Source organism: Meles meles, chromosome 5 (genome assembly GCF_922984935.1).
Source record: "Meles meles chromosome 5, mMelMel3.1 paternal haplotype, whole genome shotgun sequence".
Lineage (NCBI taxonomy): Eukaryota > Metazoa > Chordata > Mammalia > Carnivora > Mustelidae > Meles > Meles meles.
Window position 1 is genome coordinate 61,792,814 of NC_060070.1, and position 19,567 is coordinate 61,812,380.

The 19,567-nt window shown below is 36.1% G+C and overlaps 1 protein-coding gene across 1 annotated transcript in view; it reads right to left on the bottom strand.

The window, feature by feature from the left end:
• The window catches only part of VTA1 (vesicle trafficking 1), a 73,566-nt gene extending 54,331 nt beyond the window's left edge, over positions 1-19,235 (bottom strand). Inside the window, exon 1 of the mRNA XM_046006930.1 lies at positions 19,087-19,235. Coding sequence (XP_045862886.1) covers positions 19,087-19,198 — 112 coding nt within the window. The 5' untranslated portion in view covers positions 19,199-19,235. The remainder of the gene's footprint in view (positions 1-19,086) is intronic.
• Positions 19,236-19,567: the final 332 nt, after the last annotated feature.

Below are 19,567 nucleotides of genomic sequence, written 5' to 3' on the forward strand. Positions count from 1 at the left end.
GCAAGTCAATCAATGTGATACAACACATTAATAAAAGAAAGAACAAGAACCAAATGATACTCTCAATAGATGCTGAAAAAGCATTTGACAAAGTACAGCATCCCTTCCTGATCAAAACTCTTCAAAGTGTAGGGATAGAGGGCACATACCTCAATATTATCAAAGCCATCTATGAAAAACTCACCGCAAATATCATTCTCAATGGAGAAAAACTGAAAGCTTTTCCGCTAAGGTCAGGAACACGGCAGGGATGTCCATTATCACCACTGCTATTCAACATAGTACTAGAAGTCCTAGCCTCAGCAATCAGACAACAAAAAGAAATTAAAGGCATCCAAATCGGCAAAGAAGAAGTCAAACTATCACTCTTCGCAGATGATATGATACTATATGTGGAAAACCCAAAAGACTCCACTCCAAAACTGCTAGAACTTGTACAGGAATTCAGTAAAGTGTCAGGATATAAAATCAATGCACAGAAATCAGTTGCATTTCTGTACACCAACAACAAGACAGAAGAAAGAGAAATTAGAGTCAATCCCATTTACAATTGCACCCAAAACTATAAGATACCTAGGGATAAACCTAACCAAAGAGGCTAAGAATCTATATGCAGAAAACTATAAAGTACTCATGAAAGAAATTGAGGAAGACACAAAGGAATGGAAAAATGTTCCATGCTCCTGGATTGGAAGAATAAATATTGTGAAAATGTCTATGCTACCTAAAGCAATCTATGCATTTAATGCAATCCCTATCAAAATACCCTCCATTTTTTTCAAAGAAATGGAACAAATAATCCTAAAATTGATATGGAACCAGAAAAGACCTCGAATAGGCAAAGGAATATTGAGAAAGAGAGCCAAAGTTGGTGGCATCACAATTCCGGACTTCAAGCTCTATTACAAAGCTGTCATCATCAAGATAGCATGGTACTGGCACAAAAACAGACACATAGATCAATGGAACAGAATAGAGAGCCCAGAAATAGACCCTCAACTCTATGGTCAACTAATCTTCGACAAAGCAGGAAAGAATGTCCAATGGAAAAAAGACAGCATCTTCAATAAATGGTGCTGGGAAAGTTGAACAGCCACATGCAGAAAAATGAAATTTGACCACTTCCTCACACCACACACGAAAATAGACTCAAAATGGATGAAGGATCTCAATGTGAGAAAGGAAACCATCAAAATCCTTGAGGAGAACGCAGGCAGCAACTTCTTCCAAGGAACATCACCCAAGGCAAGGGAAGCAAGGGCAAAAATGAACTATTGGGATTTCATCAAGATCAAAAGCTTTTGCACAGCAAAGGAAACAGTTAACAAAACCAAAAGACAACTGACAGAATGGGAGAAGATATTTGCAAATGACATATCAGATAAAGGGCTAGTATCCAAAATCTATAAGGAACTTAGCAAACTCAATACCCAAAGAACAAACAATCCAATCAAGAAATGGGCAGAGGACATGAACAGACATTTCTGCAAAGAAGACATCCAGATGGCCAACAGACACATGAAAAAGTGCTCCACGTCCCTCGGCATCAGGGAAATGCAAATCAAAACCACAATGAGATATCACCTCACACCAGTCAGAATGGCTAAAATTAACAAGTCAGGAAATGACAGATGCTGGCGAGGATGCGGAGAAAGGGGAACCGTCCTACACTCTTGGTGGGAATGCAAGCTGGTGCAACCACTCTGGAAAACAGCATGGAGGTTCCTCAAAATGCTGAAATTCTATAGAACTACCCTATGACCCAGCAATTGCACTACTGGGTATTTACCCTAAAGATACAAACGTAGAGATCCGAAGGGGCACGTGCACCCGAATGTTTATAGCAGCAATGTCTACAATAGCCAAACTATGGAAAGAACCTAGATGTCCATCAACAGATCAATGGATAAAGAAGATGTGGTATAGATACACAATGGAATACTATGCAGCCATCAAAAGAAATGAAATCTTGCCATTTGCAACAGCGTGGATGGAACTAGAGGGTATCATGCTTAGTGAAATAAGTCAATCGGAGAAAGACAACTATCATATGATCTCCCTGATATGAGGACGTGGAGATGCCACATGGGGGGTTAGGGGGGTAGAAGAATAAATGAAACAAGATGGGACTGGGAGGGAGACAAACCATAAGTGACTCTTAATCTCACAAAACAAACTGGGGCTTGGTGCGGGGGGAGGTGGGGTTGGGAGAGGGGGAGGGGGGTTATGGACATTGGGGAGGGTATGTGCTATGGTGAGTGCTGTGAAGTGTGTAAACCTGGCGATTCACAGACCTGTACCCCTGGGGATAAAAATACATTATATGTTTATAAAAAAAATAAATAAAACACAGAGACGTGAAATATCTATGTACTCAAAGCTATTATTCCCCGCCCCCCAATAAATTCCAAGCTTGGAAAAGTTCTTCTATCTTGAAGGGGCTAGGTATTCAGTTACATGATTTTTCTAGTTTTTCCTATGGTTTTAATTTTTCAAATTTAACTCTTTAACTTGCATTTCCTCTCCTCCACAAGTTACTGGCACCTATCTCAAATACACAAAAAATGATGCAACCTTTCTCTAATGGTTTTGTGGTTCTCTCTTTATTATATTTTTACTTTTAAAAAATCATTTTTAAAAACACTATTTGAGAGAAAAGAGAAAAAAAGAGAGTGTGCACATGCAAGGGGGAGAGTAGCAGAGATGGGGGGACAAGTGGACTATGTACTGAGCACAGAACCTGATGTCGGGCTTGATCCCATGACCCTAAGATCATGACCTGTGCTGAAATAAAGAGTCTGATACTTAACTGTCTGAGCCACCCAGTGCATATTTTTCCTTTTTATGTTTCCTGGTTATTTGATTTGCTGAGATCAGAGATCAAATGCTACCTCTAGCCATGACAGTATCTCTAACTAGTAATTCTCTTTTTTTTCCTCCAAATTTACTCTTGCTATTTCTCCCTGTATTACCAAAATTTTAGCAAGAATTTTATGTGTTCTTGCTCTTATTTTTAAGAGGAAAGCTTCTGCTTCAGAGTAGGGATCAATTCCATGCCAGGTTGCTCAAATCTCCCCTAACAGAGTCCTTACCCTATACTATATTGAAACTGCGGCCTTTGGGGCCCAGGGATTGGCAAGAAAACTGACTAGAGTGTGGGAAAGAAAATCAGCATTTCTACTGATAATTTTTAATCATTCTTTAAAAAATTTGTTTTTGTATCTTTAATAATACAGGTAGTACTTCTATAATATAGTATTTGTACATTTACATAATTAGAGATTAATTTCTTTAACTCATATGGATAGGTGATCATAAGGTTAAAAATCACTACTCATTGCATCCTTTCTCCTCTCATCTATAAACTATATTTTCTTATCCCAACCTAGCCCATACCTCTTCCACAGGGCCCCATTCTTTTACCATAATCCCTGGAATTACTGCTTTACAATCAGCAAAATCCTATGTATCTCCTCAGATTCCTTCTCTCTCTGCCTTAACTAAACCCTAGATATCACTGGAAGAAATCCTCTGATATTCTTTCTACATCAGGATTGACAAGCATGACTGTTTTTTTCTTTGCATCCCATTGTTACTTTCTCTCAGTATCTTCTAAACACACTGGTCTAAAGTAAAGCTCAAGCCCCTGTCTTCTACCTGATCTCATTAATGCTTGTAACTGACCGAGGACCTCAGGGTCCTTCCTTGTCCTTCCACCATCTTGAAAATTTGCTGTTCACATGGATAATTAATACTTGTGGCAGAGACTACTAACTGCCCACATTCTTTCTTCCTACCTTCTTTGCTAACAAGACCCATACACTATTAAGGGGGGTTGTAATGTAGCTAGTCAAAATAGTACATTTCCCTGTATTCTTCAAAGCCAAATATGGCCATTCAACTAAGACTGGTACCATGTTATCAGAAATTGTTGGGAGAGAATTCTGGAAGTAATCTTAAAGGGGAAATGATAGCAGGGGAAAGATCTTACTGACCCTTTCCCTCTTCTGCTTCCTGCTGCCTAAAATAGACACGGTGTGACTGAAACACTAGTAGACATCGTAGACCACAAGGCAACTTTGGAAATGGTTATCATGTATTTGCTTGTAGATTTGAAATTGGTAAGTACTTGGGTCCCTGATGACTTCATGGAATTGACACGTTTTGGGTACTGCCAACATCAGACTTTGTTTTAAAGGAGGGAGTTCTTATCTGACTTAGCTATTGCCATTTTGGATTTTCAGCAGTAAGAAAGCAAATCTAATCCAAATTAATACACAAAACAATGTTCTCAATTCTTGCTGACCCTAATAATTGTATGTACTCTCCCATACAAGCCACTCATTCCATGATTAAATCACAATCTCAAACTGCTCTACCTCCAAAATCAGTATATTAAGCACCAAATCTAAACACAATTTCCATTTTTTCCAACTTGAAACTACGCCTAATACAACAGGTGGCCAGTTCACTGGTGTCTATTTCTTTATTGAAATCAGTCTTTTCTCCTTTAATTACCTCTGGAACCAGCTCTGGTTTTATATTTTTCTAGAACTTTATTGCCTTACCCTTAAGTTTTTTTTTACTATGTTCCTCTGGCAAAAGGACACTCATTTATTTAAACCTATCTATCCTCTTTCTCTATGCCTATAGATAAGCAATAGAGACCACTAGCAGATGAGCACCATTATAAATATCATAATTATCACCCTCAAACGAGCTTAATGCTTGCCTTCCCAACCTCCCAAATGACTATTTCAAACATACATCAATCTCTTTAAACAACCACCTCACCCAAAAACATGCATAGAAAATTTAATGGACGTTAATTATTCACTACCTATATATACTGTTAGCCAACAGGATGTCATGATAATGTGAGGAAACACAGTACAGTTTCATGTTTCATGGTCTTAGGAGGTCTTTCTCCTATCTTCCTAACAGAGTAGTGAACACTGTATGCATCCTACAGTCCACGGAGTGTAGGTTGTTGAGTGCAGTTGGTGAACCAACTTTGGAGATAAATGGCTATTCAGCACAGACAGGTTGAAAAAATGAGTCCAATTATTAGGATCACACTGGCTTTAGCGGAAGCCATCTAGGACTACAGAAATTAATCAGGCACTTTTCTTGTTACCAAGAGAAAGTGATTTAAGTGATTTATCACATGTAAAAAGTACAATTCTCAGTTTCTACTTATCATTTTTAACTACTTCTATTGTTTACAATAAAAATGGAGACTATCTGTATCTACTTTGAAGCAAAAATCAAATTATTCCCAATTCATATCACCACAACCATTATCATTCTCCCTCACAACACAAATAAAAACAAGGCTCAGCTCTCATCCTTTAAACGTTACCTTAACACAGATGGCTGTTATCTGAAATACAACGTAATGATAATATAGTTAACTGGTTTCACCCACATACATTTTCTTTCTTGGTTTACATGCATATTTAGGTCTTTGCAATTACTAGGACATTATTACATAACACCTTTAATTAAAGAACTGGGAAGAATCACCTCAGAATTGGAAATATTTAGGATGAAAATGGCCTGGCTTTAACATTTTTTAATATCTCATGTGGTTTACTTGTTAAACATAGAAAATTATCTTCTGATACATTTTTAACATTAATAAAAGAAAAAAGGCCTTAAATCTACTTGTAAAAATTAATAAGTACACCAGAAGATCTTTTTGCCATAAAGGATGGAAAAAAAGAATCACTTTCATATAGAGCTCAAGGCAAGTAATTCACTGTAGCAGCGGCAGGATGATGAAAAATTAATGTCTAACATGGAAAATTACCTACTAAAACAGAATAAATATGTAGCTAAAATCTCTTATAAGAAAATATATTTGATTTATTTCATCAAAGAAATGTGTTTATTTTTATAAATAAATATTATTTGAAGATGAGTAATGAGGCACATTTGCAAAAGTATTAAATACTTTCCAACCTAACTTTAATTTAATGTGAGGCAATTTAGGAGATAAATATTTACTAATCCTGAAGGTATGTATAATTCGAAGTTCCATAAAATCTAAACATTAACATTCTAACACATCCTTGCTTATATATAAGAAATATAAAACTATGAAATGCAAGCTATAAACACACAAAAAAGATATATAGAAGCAATTATGAAGAGAGATGCTTTGATAGGTTAAATAAACATGGCACTCAAACATTATGTTTTCAACTTATGTTTAAAAGACTTCGTTCCAACAAATAGAACTGAAAATACTACTCTATTCATAAGCATACTGTAAATACTTACTGTATGGTTAGTATTAGCTTTTGTGAGGGACTTCTGAATCAAAGATAAAAAGTAAACTGTGAATGAGTATCTACTAATAAAGGATATTTACACTGCTCATTCCTTCATTAAACAACTATTTTTGGAGCTCCTGTCATAATACAGTAGCTTTAAGAAAAAGTGAGCTATTCCTGAGTTCTTACTAAAAGATTATGCTGGTACAGAGCAAAAGCTAAGTGACTACTTGATTACTAAAATGAGACCAGATTCTAATTCTGGCCGTGATGGGATAACTAGACTTGACATTCCACCATAAACAACAAAAAAATAGACAAAATGTATGAACTACTTTTTCACAAACAGAAATAGATGGAAAGACAATGACACCAGAAGAAAGGAAACAAATGAGATGACTACACCAAAGATCAGTCCAGCATTCTTCCTGGAGGCACATTCTAAACTAAGGAGTATTGGGGGGAGGGAGGGAGCTCAAGGAGAATACAGTTCAAAAGAGCTGAGAAAACAGACTAAAGCTTAGAATGACTGAAGGAGCTCTAAGTGGAGGGGCAGAGTTCTGAAGAAGAGAAGCCATGCAGAAGAGCCATCCCAGACAGGGATAAACTAGAGGCTAAACTGAATACTACAAGATGCACACGTAGATCAGAATTCCACGAAGTCAGAGTGAGTGGAAGCTGTGAGCTGGACTGTCCCCAAAGCTGGGATGCATTCAAGTTGCAACCAGGGTGAAGAGTTCTAAATGCCTACCCAAGATATTCAGTAGAGACCCCAAATGGTAGAGTATGCTTTAGTAGTAGGAGATTATCCTGTCCTTAAAGCTACTTTTAGACTTGCCCCCAAGCTAAAAACAAAGACAGGAACATATCACACTTAACTGTAACTAACTTGTTAGCCAGATCGAATTTGAAGTTCAAAGGCCATACTATCCAGACATTCAAGAACTTAAACTTCACTATGTCCTGCAACCAATCAAAAATTACTATAAATGGCAAATAAGCAGGAGAATGTGAACAGCCCAATTAAGACTGAACAATGACAAAATGACAGAAACAGCTGTGACATTAAATCACTTGGAAATCATGAACAAGTATTTAATGGAAACCATGAATAAAATGAGGAGAGAAACAAAACATGCACAAAGGAACACAAATGGGGCACCTGGGTGGCTCAGTGGGTTAAAGACTCTGCCTTTGGCTCAGGTCATGAATCCAGAGTCCTGGGATCGAGGCCGACGTTGGGCTCTCTGCTTAGCAGGGAGCCTGCTTCCCTTACCCTCTCTGCCTGCCTCTCTTACTACTTGTGATCTCCATCTGTCAAATAAACAAATAAAATCTTAAAAAAAAACAACAAAAAAAAACAAAAACAAAGGAACACAAATGGAACGTCTGGATATGAAAAATTTCTGAAATGAAAAATTGACTGGAGAGGACACCACAAAAGACTGATTTCAGAATGTAGCAACAGAAACTACTCAAAGCAGGAAAAAAAAAAGGATTGAAAAGAAATAGAAGATCAGAGTCTCAGTGAGTTAGGAAAAAATATCAAAAAACAGAAAGAAAAGAAAAAAATGTGGAAGAAAAATATAAAACAGAAAAATCGAAATTCCTTATCCAGCAAAACTATCTTTCAAAAATAAGTATGAAATAAAGTTTGTTTCAAACAACAGAAATTGATATTCAAACAATAGAATTCAAACAATAGAATTGATTCAAGTGAATTAAGAATTCATTTGTAAAGCTCTTCAACAGGACAGAAAAATTATACCAGATTATGTGGGAAAATATTTCAAATTTTATTTCATTTTATAAATTTCTTCTTAAAAATGACAACTAAAGAAATTAAAACGCAGATTAGGGCTTATGGGCTTATGACATACTGATAAGTAAAATGTATGACAACGATAGCCAAAGGACAGGAGAGGAAAAAGAAAATAATGTTTTTACATTGAATGTGAGGTGTTATGTTATAAGATGATAGGCTATGATAAGTTAACATGAATGCTAAAGCAACCACTAAAAAAATAAAAGAAAGAGGAATATCTAATAAGCCCATAGTGGAGGCACAACAGAATCCAAATTGCTTCCAAAGAGAAGCAGTAACTAAGGTTCAAAAACATCTAACAACCAAAAAACCTGGACAAGCCACAGAAAAATAAATGCCAGATTGAATGAAAGCAGGAACTTAAGCAATGAAACCTCTTATATAAGAACATGCTGCTAGAGAGTCAGTTTTCACTTTGAACATCAAACATAATTGTCATAAAAAATGAACCTTACCAAAGATGCTTTAAATCTGCATGAATGCCAAAGAAAGATAATGACAGTGAAGGCCGAATTACTTGACACCACTGATCCTGTCCCTTTAACCTTAGGAACAGGCTGAGTCTAAAAACTGATTTACTTTACTCAAAAATAGGATTAACTATTAAAATGACCATTTTTTACAAAACAGAACTCATGTTCCCAGCATGTCTGCAAAAACAAATATAAGGTAAATAAATGGATTGTTAATGGATAAATCAGGTATCTAACCTTTTGTGTTTTCATTATTAACCTGTCACTGCTATAGTAAAGTATCCTGAGTCAGCCTATAATAAAAAGTAAGTACTGAGACAACAGAACTATGGACTTCAATTAATCACAGATTCAGAAAACAGTAAAAAAAGTGGAAAATTGCTTATATTTTATTGGTTTAGTTAAGTTTGTCTTCTTGGCTTTAAAAGATCCAATTTCTGTGTGATTAACTACAGAAAAAATAATAGGCAACTGATTATTAATCCTGAAATCTATCTAACTTAACACATCTATTAAAAAATCCAGTATTATTTAGCCTTTAAACTAAATTAAAATTTTACACTGTAGGTCCCGTAATATCTCAGAATTGAAATGGCCATACCTATTTACAACTTCCTGAATGACTGTATTTAATTTTCCAGTGATTATATAAACAAATGACCCTCAAAGAGCACTTACACACCTTCATTCAGTCTGTTAATTATACACTGTCACCCCCTAGAGGAAACTCTGAAAAATCACACTTGAAACTATGTTTAACTGAACATTTGGTTAAACCAAATCTCAATGGAAGGAAACTTTATGGGTTTAGCTTTATCTACAACACCAAACCTAACAGAATCAAAATATGTATCAAACTGTGCCCATATTTAGCAGAGGCTCAAAATTTTCCTGGCTTCATTAAAGGAAAAAATAAAGAGACAAACACATGTTGCTCAGTTATGTTAATAACTCGAGCCTACCCTCCTTTTCTACTCTTCACTTATTAGAAATCTCCCAGATTACTGCACTGCCCTTCTGCCCCCCTTTCATTCTTCATCAGTTTGACTCCGTCCTTTACCCTCACTCACTCCATAATTGGTTTTCTAATTACTACTTACTGTCAACAATTTTCCATATAACTCTTTTTCATGTAGCATTTACCATTTGGTTCCTGGTTCCCTTACTTCCTAACAGAAGAACCAGGGTGACTGCAGGATTCAAATCAGATATACTGAAAGAAAGCACTGTTAGAAATGCCGAGAGCTACATGAATGTTAGTTGTCTGGTTTCTTTATTCAGTGACAACTGTGTGGTTATAGTTCCCTCTAGGGACCACTGCTGCCTTAAAATCCAGGTAATTTAATAAACATTTTTTCTTTTGAGCACCTTTTCTTTACTATTTAACTATCTCCAGTGGCCCAGCACCGTAAGGCACATTAAATAAATAAAAAGCCCCCAGAAGAGTGCAAGTCTGAAGTTTAAACTCTGGAAAAGATAGTAGATAAATGAAAAGCAATTAAGGTAGCCTTACAAGACACAATGAGGACACAAAAAGGAAGCACTTTTCCAAGTTTAGGAGAAGGCCTCCCTGAAAAAGTAACATTCAAGCTGGTACCTAAGGATAAAGTGGAGTGGGGGTGTTGGGGGCCGAAACAGTTGTCAAGGCAGAGGGAATACAATGTTGGAAGGCTTGAAGACAAGAGAAAATGAGCAAGGTTCCAGAAAATTCAGCTTGATTAGAACGGCTATAGATGATTCAGGATTCAAATCACTAAGGGCACTTATACATGGAGCAACAACAATACGTGGCTTTTAAAAATGAATCTGTCCTTAATAAAGCTTCTGTTTTGCATTTTTTATGGTATGGACATGTTCACTTAGAGAACAGAAAAAAAAATTCAGCTTGATTAGAACGGCTATAGATGATTCAGGATTCAAATCACTAAGGGCACTTATACATGGAGCAACAACAATACGTGGCTTTTAAAAATGAATCTGTCCTTAATAAAGCTTCTGTTTTTGCATTTTTTATGGTATGGACATGTTCACTTAGAGAACAGAAAATAAACAAAAAAGACAATCAAAAGAAAACACTATCCATGAACCCAAAAGCCACAATCTTTTTCTCCAAGTATATACATATTAAAAAGTTCAATTCATATTATACATATAATTTTATATCCTGCATTTTCAAATAAGCTTCTTCCCATGTTACAAAAGATGATTTGTAATTCTTAACTGATTACATTACTTTCCACCCAGTAGATCTGCCATAACTTAATTAACCATTTCCACAATGACACTTGCATTTTTCACAAATGCATAAATAATCATCCAGAGGACTCCACATAAAATTCTCAGTATATTTGTGATTATTTCCTAAGCAAAAACTTTCCAAAACTAGAATTACTGAATTATACATATTTTTACAATTCCATTTTGCCAAAATACTTTCCAAAACTTTGTACCAAGTCACACAGCCTTGTCAATGGAGATTTCACCACATATTCATCTGTGTTACTGTTACAATTTTACAACCAAAAAAGTAAGCAATTTTAATTTACATTACTAATTAAGCTCAATGTTAATAATTAGCATTCCTTCCTTTAGTAGTTAAACATACATACTCTTTGTCCCTTTATCTATAAGGATCTTATTTCTTATAAAACAGTTCTGTATGAGTGTTTTATATACCAGGATTCCAGTCTCATCTACTGGAAATATTTTTCCTTGCAATATTTTTTTAAATTAATACTGTTTGTGCCATAGAGAATTTCTAAATGTTTCCAGACAACTCTATTATTCTTTTACCTTTTTTTTTTTTTTAAACTAAGCACTTAAAGCAGATCTTCCTAGCAGCTAAAGGGATTATCTGTTTGAAGTAGAAACTTGGAAGCTCTGTCAGTAATTAGGGATAAGATGAGGCCATGAGGGGCGCCTGGGTGGCTCAGTGGTTTAAGCCTCTGCCTTTGGCTCAGGTCATGATCTCAGGGTCCTGGGATCAAGCCCCGCATCGGGCTCTCTGCTCAGTGGGGAGCCTGTTTCTCCCTCTCTCTCTGCCTGCCTCTCTGCCTACTTGTGACCGCTCTCTGTGTCAAATAAATAAATAAAATATTAAAAAAAAAGATGAGGCCATGATATACCAAAGAAACTGAGTTGACAAGTAAAATTTTAAAAATTTAATGACTGAGACATATGAGGGAATTGAGAAAGGTTAAATTTATAATCTGGGGCACTTGGGTGGCTCAGATGGTTAGGTAACCAACTCTTGATTTTTGGCTCAGGTCCTAATCTCAGGGTTGTGGGGAGTCTGCTGCTCTCTCTCTTTCTCCCATGCCCCTCCCCCAAGCTCGTGCTCTCTTAAAAAATTTGTAATTTCTAGCTAATAAATTTTCACATCTGACAGAAATGGGAGATATTCCAGAAAATGTTATTTAATATATCAATACTAGGCCAAAAATATTTCAAACTGAAGAAACTGATCAATATAAAAAATAATTTCCCTCCAAAAGCAGAAAGTTCTGTTTCATCAATTACTTTTCTTTAATCTAAAAAAAGAGATAAATCTGTGTTTTAATCCACATCAGATATGAGAACCTTCATAACAGTATTAAGGAAGCTAGCTAGCATGATACGGTTACTGAAAATCTGACAATGGTAACACATTAAAAAAAAAAAAAGGCTGAATCAGTGTTACTTAGGAACTCTTCTTGCAGGAGAAAAACAGAAAAAATAGCTACAACATAAAGAAAAATACATGATATACAGAGTTTACACTAACAGCACGACATAAGAAAAGAAAAACTGATAAACAGGGTACTATCAAAATTAAAACTGTGTCTGTGACACCCTGTTATGAATACAAAAGAAAAGCTACAGACTGGGAGAAAATATTTGCAAAACAAGCACTAGTAACTACAATATATTAAAGTAAACACAAAAAGAGGGGAGGGGCAAAAACAGACAATATGCTGTAGGTGATATACATATAGTAATAAACACAAGAAAAGATGTTAATTTCAGTAGCCATCAGGTAAAGAAAATTAAAGCCATGATATCAACATCTATCAGAAGGACTAAAATAAAAAATAGTGACACACCAAATGCCAGGAGGGTGTGGCATAGGGTTGAGGGATGGGTGTGGCTACAAGAAGATGGGTGTGGCTACAAAAAAGTAACAAGTAATTCTTGGGGAACTGTTCTCTATCTTGACTATGGTTATATAGGAACCTATCCCTGATAAACTGTTTAGAACTAAATAACACACACACAGGAACAAACATAAAACTAGGGAAGTATGAATAAGACTGGTGGATTTTATCAATGTCAATATTCTGGTCATAATATTTCAGTATAGTTTTGCAAGTTACTACTACTAGAAGACACAGGGTAAAGCACATGATCTTTCTGTATATTTCTGACAAATTCATGTGGCTTTACAATTACCTCAAATTAATAAGTTTATTAAAAAAAAACTAACGGGATTCTTTCTAGGAATGGAGGGGTGTTTCAAGTAGGAGGACATTTACTGTTTTTTTATTACATACTACAATAATAAGTTCAAAGAAGTAAGCATAAGCATACTAGCACTTGCACAAATAGTGAAGAAAAGTAATTTGATACACATTTTAACATACATTCCTGAGTTAAAAAGAAAACAAAAGACCAAACAAAGAAATATAGAAATATTAAGGTCACAACTAAAAAATGATGGAACACTAGAGTATTCACACTAAGGCCAGAGATAAATCATTTTTGGAAATCATATAATTGAAATGGAAGAGGCACAATGGGTACATCCTGAGAACATACCTATGACTTAATCTAAAACTCATTATAAACACAGTAGGGTAAGTTATAAAATACAGAGCACTGGGATTCTTTCCATTGCATTTCCTCACTGTAATTAGAACATTTTTAAAAGCCATAAATTACTATAGTTACTATATAGTTCATCTATTCAATCAACAAAATTACACACATCCACTGTGTCTTAGATATTAAGAGTTAGAAATTCAAAGATCATCAACATAAGACATACTTCTTACTCTCACAGAGCTTACACTCTAGTGAGTGTAGAGAGATGGCATGTATTAAATATTTATGAACGTCAGTTATGTGCCAGGTGGTGAGAGAAAACAAGATATTAATCCCTCCCTGTCCTCCAGGAGAATCCAGAAGATTAAAGGGTAAATCAGAGTTTATAACACAATATAATTAAGATGAGAGGCACACTGGAACAACTTCCAGACAAACCATCCCTATGAGGTAATGAAAAGCAGCTTACAAAAAGTGTAATTTGTACTGAATCAGTAAGAGTAAGCTAACCAGGTTAAGAAGAAGTCAAGGGATTCCAGGCAAAGAGCAGCAGCATACACAGAGCCTTAGAAGTAAACGACAGTATAAAGCTTTACCAGTCAGCAAATACTTTAGCAAAATAATCTTGATTTTTTTTTTCCTCACCAAAAATTCTTGCACTAAGATAATGTATCTCTTCACACATCTTTAAGTTGCTATTTACCACTTTTCATCAGCTTAAGTAAGTATAAAACATGTAATTTCTGTACATCAAATACATATATCTAAAATTTCTATCATTCTTTCAACTGTATAACAATTTGATATAATTCTAAAACACAAAAGCTCTTTAAGCATCAAAAATAATACATTTTGTTTTTAACCTGTACTTCCATTTACATATCCTAATGAATTTTATTACAAAAGAATGTATTTGTATGCTCAAAATCCTAACTTGATTATACTTCTCTACAACAACAAAAAAATGTATAAAAATTGAAGTATAAATTTATCAAAATTTCCTGTGAGATAAGATACTAAGTGTTAAAAGTTTTCCTCTGGATTTCCTCTAAGTATTAAAATTATGTAATTATTGTAATGCATAATTGATCAAAACATATCAATGTTAGACATTTCAATAATCATTAAAAAGAAGTAAAATTTATTGGAAATGCATCTTACAAGGAGCTAAACTGTGTATGTAGGAAGCAATACGATTTACTATCATACAGAACCAGAGTAGAGCATTGGTTCTGTTCCCACTTTCATTTTTACAAATTTAAGATGAGAGAAAATTCATTCACATAAAACAGCAGATGAGAATGGAAGTTTTATCACATCAAAATCATTGAATTCTTTTAATTCCTTCTGGGTTATAGGCTAAAAAGCATATAATTACCTATCATCAAATATTATTTTTAATCATCTCTTACCTGACATTTCACATAGGTCAGCCTCAAAATTTGTTTTAAAACTAGAAAAGGACTTGTCACTCCTCATTAGAGTTATTCATTTTCTCAATTTTGTTAAGCAATACAAAAAAAATGTTACAGATTCATCATTTTCTTTCATGACATCGAGACAGGATTATTCTAAGACACTGAAAGGATTAGGAAAACTGAAATACTGTTCATTTCAACATCCTCTGGCAAAGAAAACAAAACAAAAAAACTCAGAACCAATTTAAACGTCTTTCTCTTATCACTTGTTTTAAATGTATTTCTGAAAAAACAAAATACCTCAGAGCTGATGATTGCACTCATTTGAGAATGTCTACCACAGAATATTAATGGCAAAACCTGCTGTTAATGGCAAACCAGCCAGCCAGTGGAGGCTTACTTTCTCAGAAGACTATCACATAATTTCCCAATTTGAATAAATATGTTAGGCCATGTCTGCTTTCACCTCATTTCAGCTGAATTCTAATTCCAAAATTTCAGTAAGCCACAGATCCTTAAGTCACTTGGATGAAACAAGGTACTACCCACTTCAGCATTTCTCTTTGGTTTGGCTCTTAGATCAGGAATGATATTCTTTAAAATAATGAATACAAAATGTAAGGGTTAGCTCATTTCATGATAACTCTTACATTTAGGGAATTCAGAACAATGCAACACAGCCTGGTTTTAACATGAGGCTCTACCCTTAACAGATGTATTTGTAAGTGTAAGAGACTTTGGAAAAAGACTTTTCCAATGTGGTCTTCCCATGTCCTCCTCCCCACAGTTAAACCTTCTCATACTCTCTTGTACATGACTCTGGTCCCAAACCGTTCCTCTCTACCCTCTGGATAAAATCCCAAATGATCAAACAATGGCTACTAATATCTAAGAACAATTCCTTCTCTTCCCCCTTATAAAATGTTCTGTCCTCATTCCCCAAATTAGAATGTTGCTTTGACATCCTTTCTCATGCCCTGCATTTTCAAATAAAGGCTTATTCTTGGTTCCAATTTTCTTCCATATAAAACAGGAAGGAAAGGATGCTCTCCTTAATACCTTAATTAACAGAGACTTCACTATACCAGTAATTTGAATTGTCCCTTTTTTCTGGACACCCTGGAAAGTTTTCCACATTCCTTCCCAGGGCAATATGCCATAAAAAATACTCATGATACATGAGAGCATGCTTTTCTTCTTTAAAGTAGAAGAGCATTTGTGAACAGGATGTGGGAAAAGAGAAGTAGCATACTACTCTACTACCCTGATCAAAGGAGCTTTGTCAAAGAAACAGAAGTTGAGAATTGGGGAGGTGATTCCTGTAGAACTACTTCATACTGAGGTTTGAAGAACACTGGCTGATATGTATAGAGCACAAATCACAACAAGTTACCATGAGCGGTCTTCTGTTACACAACAGAAATCAGACCCACACATATGGCAGTTACAGGAATTATGAGAGAGCAAATTTAAACAAACTTTTTAAAGCATTTAAAGAAATAAGAGTTTAAGAAATATAGTAACAAAAGACTATCAGAAATGGCTATGCTAATTTAAAAACAACAACAAAAAAAGAGAACATCCAGAAATAAAAAAGGGAAACACAAACTCAATAAATGCGGGATACAGTAGGATATGTGGAGGTGAACACAGACACAAAGAAATTATACAGAATGCAGCACAGAGAGAAAAAGGGATACAAACTATGAAAACACTGAGACAAATAAAGGAGAAAAGTCCAACACGTCTAATCAAAATTTCAGTAGAGAATACTTAAACAGCTAATAGTAGAGAATTCTCCAGAATTTATGAAAGACACCCATCTGTAAATCCAGGAAGCCAAAGTCAATCCTAAAGAAGGCAGATGAAAAGAAATCAAGTCCTAGAAAATCAGAATATAAATTGTAAGAGTGATAAATTGGCTATACTTTAAAATTAAGAACTTTTGAACACCAAAGGACTTCATGAATAGAGTGAAAAATCAAACTATGAACTTGGAGAAGACATTCGCCATGCATGTAACAAAGGAGTATTATCTACATTTAAGAAAAGACAAGCGCTGAAATTAAAAAATGGACAAAAGCAATAAATAGGTATTTCAAAGAGGAATCACAAATGATAATTAACATATGAAAAGATGCTCAACCTTATTAAGACTCAGTGAATTGCAAATTTAGCTTCAATTTCATGCTCACCAGATTGGCGAAAATTAAAAAGTCCAATAACTTCAAATATGGTGGGTACCTTGGTGTTCATTTTATTATTCCTTAAGCTATAAACACATTGTATGTGTTCTTTAATATGCATGTGCTTTATAACAAAAAATATTTTGTAAGTACCACTGGATTTAGCAATGAACATGTTTGTCTTTGGCCCTGCCGAGAGCAGTTTCAGTGAAATAAAGGGGATGAAAAGCAGGCTGCAATGAGCTGAAAAGGCTCTATGTGATAGGAAGGTAAAGACAACACAAACGACTATTTCAAGCTTAACTTTGAGGTTAGGCAGACAGAACTATAACTTTAGGACAATGTCACAGTGAGAGCTTTTTTAAAATTTAATTTTTTAAATAAAGGAAACTAGGGCAAATTTAGAAAGAAATAGCAGAAGGAAGAGGACGATGACACAGAAAATAAAAGCCCCTGGCTATTCACAAAGGTATATAATACGGAGCTTATGAACAGCAGTTAGTTTTAGACAGGAATAAGGGTTCCAACTTCACTGTTATAAAAAAGTATCTTTCTGACCTTATCATATCACGTTTCTCATCCCTTTACATTCTAGTTACAATGGGCTCCTTTATCCTCCTTCAAGCACGCCCCTGCCTCATGACTTCTGCATATGTTATTCCCTCTATTGAGAATACTCTTTTCGAATGATGCAAAGCCTGCCTTTCACACCTTTCAAGACTTTGCTCAGATATGAACTCAGTGAAGTATTCCATGAGTACCTTGAAAGTGAAATCCCCTCCTCACCCCTTCTACCCTATTCCTAGTACTCTTTATTCTTTTTCCCTGCTTTATTTTTCTTCAAAACCTTCTAATATTCCATATAATATACTCATTTTATTGTTTAATCCCCTCTTCCCCACTCGCCCACAAGCTCCATGAACTATAGCCACAGTGCCTGGTAATGCTTGTACACAGGAAGAAACTCAATATAATACAAGGTGAATAAATGACTAATAGTCCCTACTCGAGGAACTGGAAGAACATATATAATGGAAATAATACTGTATGACCTGAACAAAATGAAGTAAAGCCTAGAGAGTAATCAACGTACTGCCTACAGAAGAGATTACATTGAAGTTAGATCTTGAATCATGAGTTTGTGAAGTGGGAAAAAAAAAGACAGACATTCCAAGAAACTAAGAACACGGAGGTTTAAAAGGGCCTTGTACACTTGAGAAATGAAAATGGGGTACTAGAGTATGACAGGGTAGACAGTAGACCAGATTTTAGCGAACCTTACAATGTTCACAGCAGAGGACACATTATACCGAGTTTTCAACGCTAAAAACCCTTTATAGAAGATTATAGTTGCTGGGTCACTCTTCTTATTTGCAGTCAAGTTTAAAGTTTATATAGAACTATTGCAAAGAAAAAAGTTTGAACAACCTTATTCTGTTCTCCAATTGTAGACTGTATGTCTCACAATCAACCACAGTATTCCTACTAAATGTCTCAAACCCAAGTATTCAAAGAAGTCAAGACAAAAAATTCTCATTGGTGGGAAAATGGTCAAATTCAAGGGCTACTTCAATTCAAAGACTACTAGTCTCCATTTCACCATTTATGAGTTTTTTAATGGGCCTGACTGTTGTCATACTTAACCTGCACTTATTACTACGTTTTCAATTAGTCTACCTTCCTTCTGTCCACATCATTACTGTCCTTGGGACACAGCTTCGTTTTCGCTCCAACACAATTACTTAACCATCCAGGTTATTTTCGATACAGGAGACACTCTGGAGCACACACACAAAACCTTAAGACAGTGTGTCAGCTCAAGTGCCCAGGTAGCCAGTTTAGGAATACTTAAAGCACAAGACTAAAGAGGTGGCAAACACCAACTTTTAAGTTTTGCCTCTCTGGGGTCTCCTGCGGGGGGTGGGGGGGGAGCACGTGAGATGGGGGGCAACCGTGAAAAGGGCGGGGCTCCACTGTGTTCCCAGGGAAGGCCAGAGGTCAAAGCGCAGGTCTAAAGCTGAAGGGGCGGGGCCTGCCTTAAAAACCAAAGGGTGGTGTGTGGGTTCTGGAGGATAAGGAGGGACACGGCGACTCGGAAAGACTCACAGTAATAAGCCACCACAGGGTCCCGCTTGTCATGTTCCTGAGCCGTCCTCAGATGATGCTGTATGCTCTTAAACTGAAGGGGGAGTGGGGGCAGCGGAGCAAGCGCGGCCATCTCTATTCCAGGAATCACCACTTCCTACTCGCGCGCCACCGACACTTCCGCTTCCGTCTGGTAGGTCGCGCGCACGAACGCGAAAGGCAAATCCCGCCCACTCTCCCGTTGCTCAGCGACAGCAAGTCAACTACGGGCTCCCAACAGGGACAACCTCAGTGTACCTCGCTCTTGGTGGTTAGAACCCAGAGAAGGCTAAGCGGCTCCGCGGTTGTGCGGCTTATGGCACCAGCGCTCTCTGCTGGCTGCGGGTGGGAGGGAAAAGAGTTTTTGTTTTGTTTTACCTTGTCGTGTCCCTCCTGCCTTTTTTTCTTTTCTCCCTCTCTCCTTCCGTCCATCCTTCCTTCCTTCTTCCCTCCCTCCTTCTTT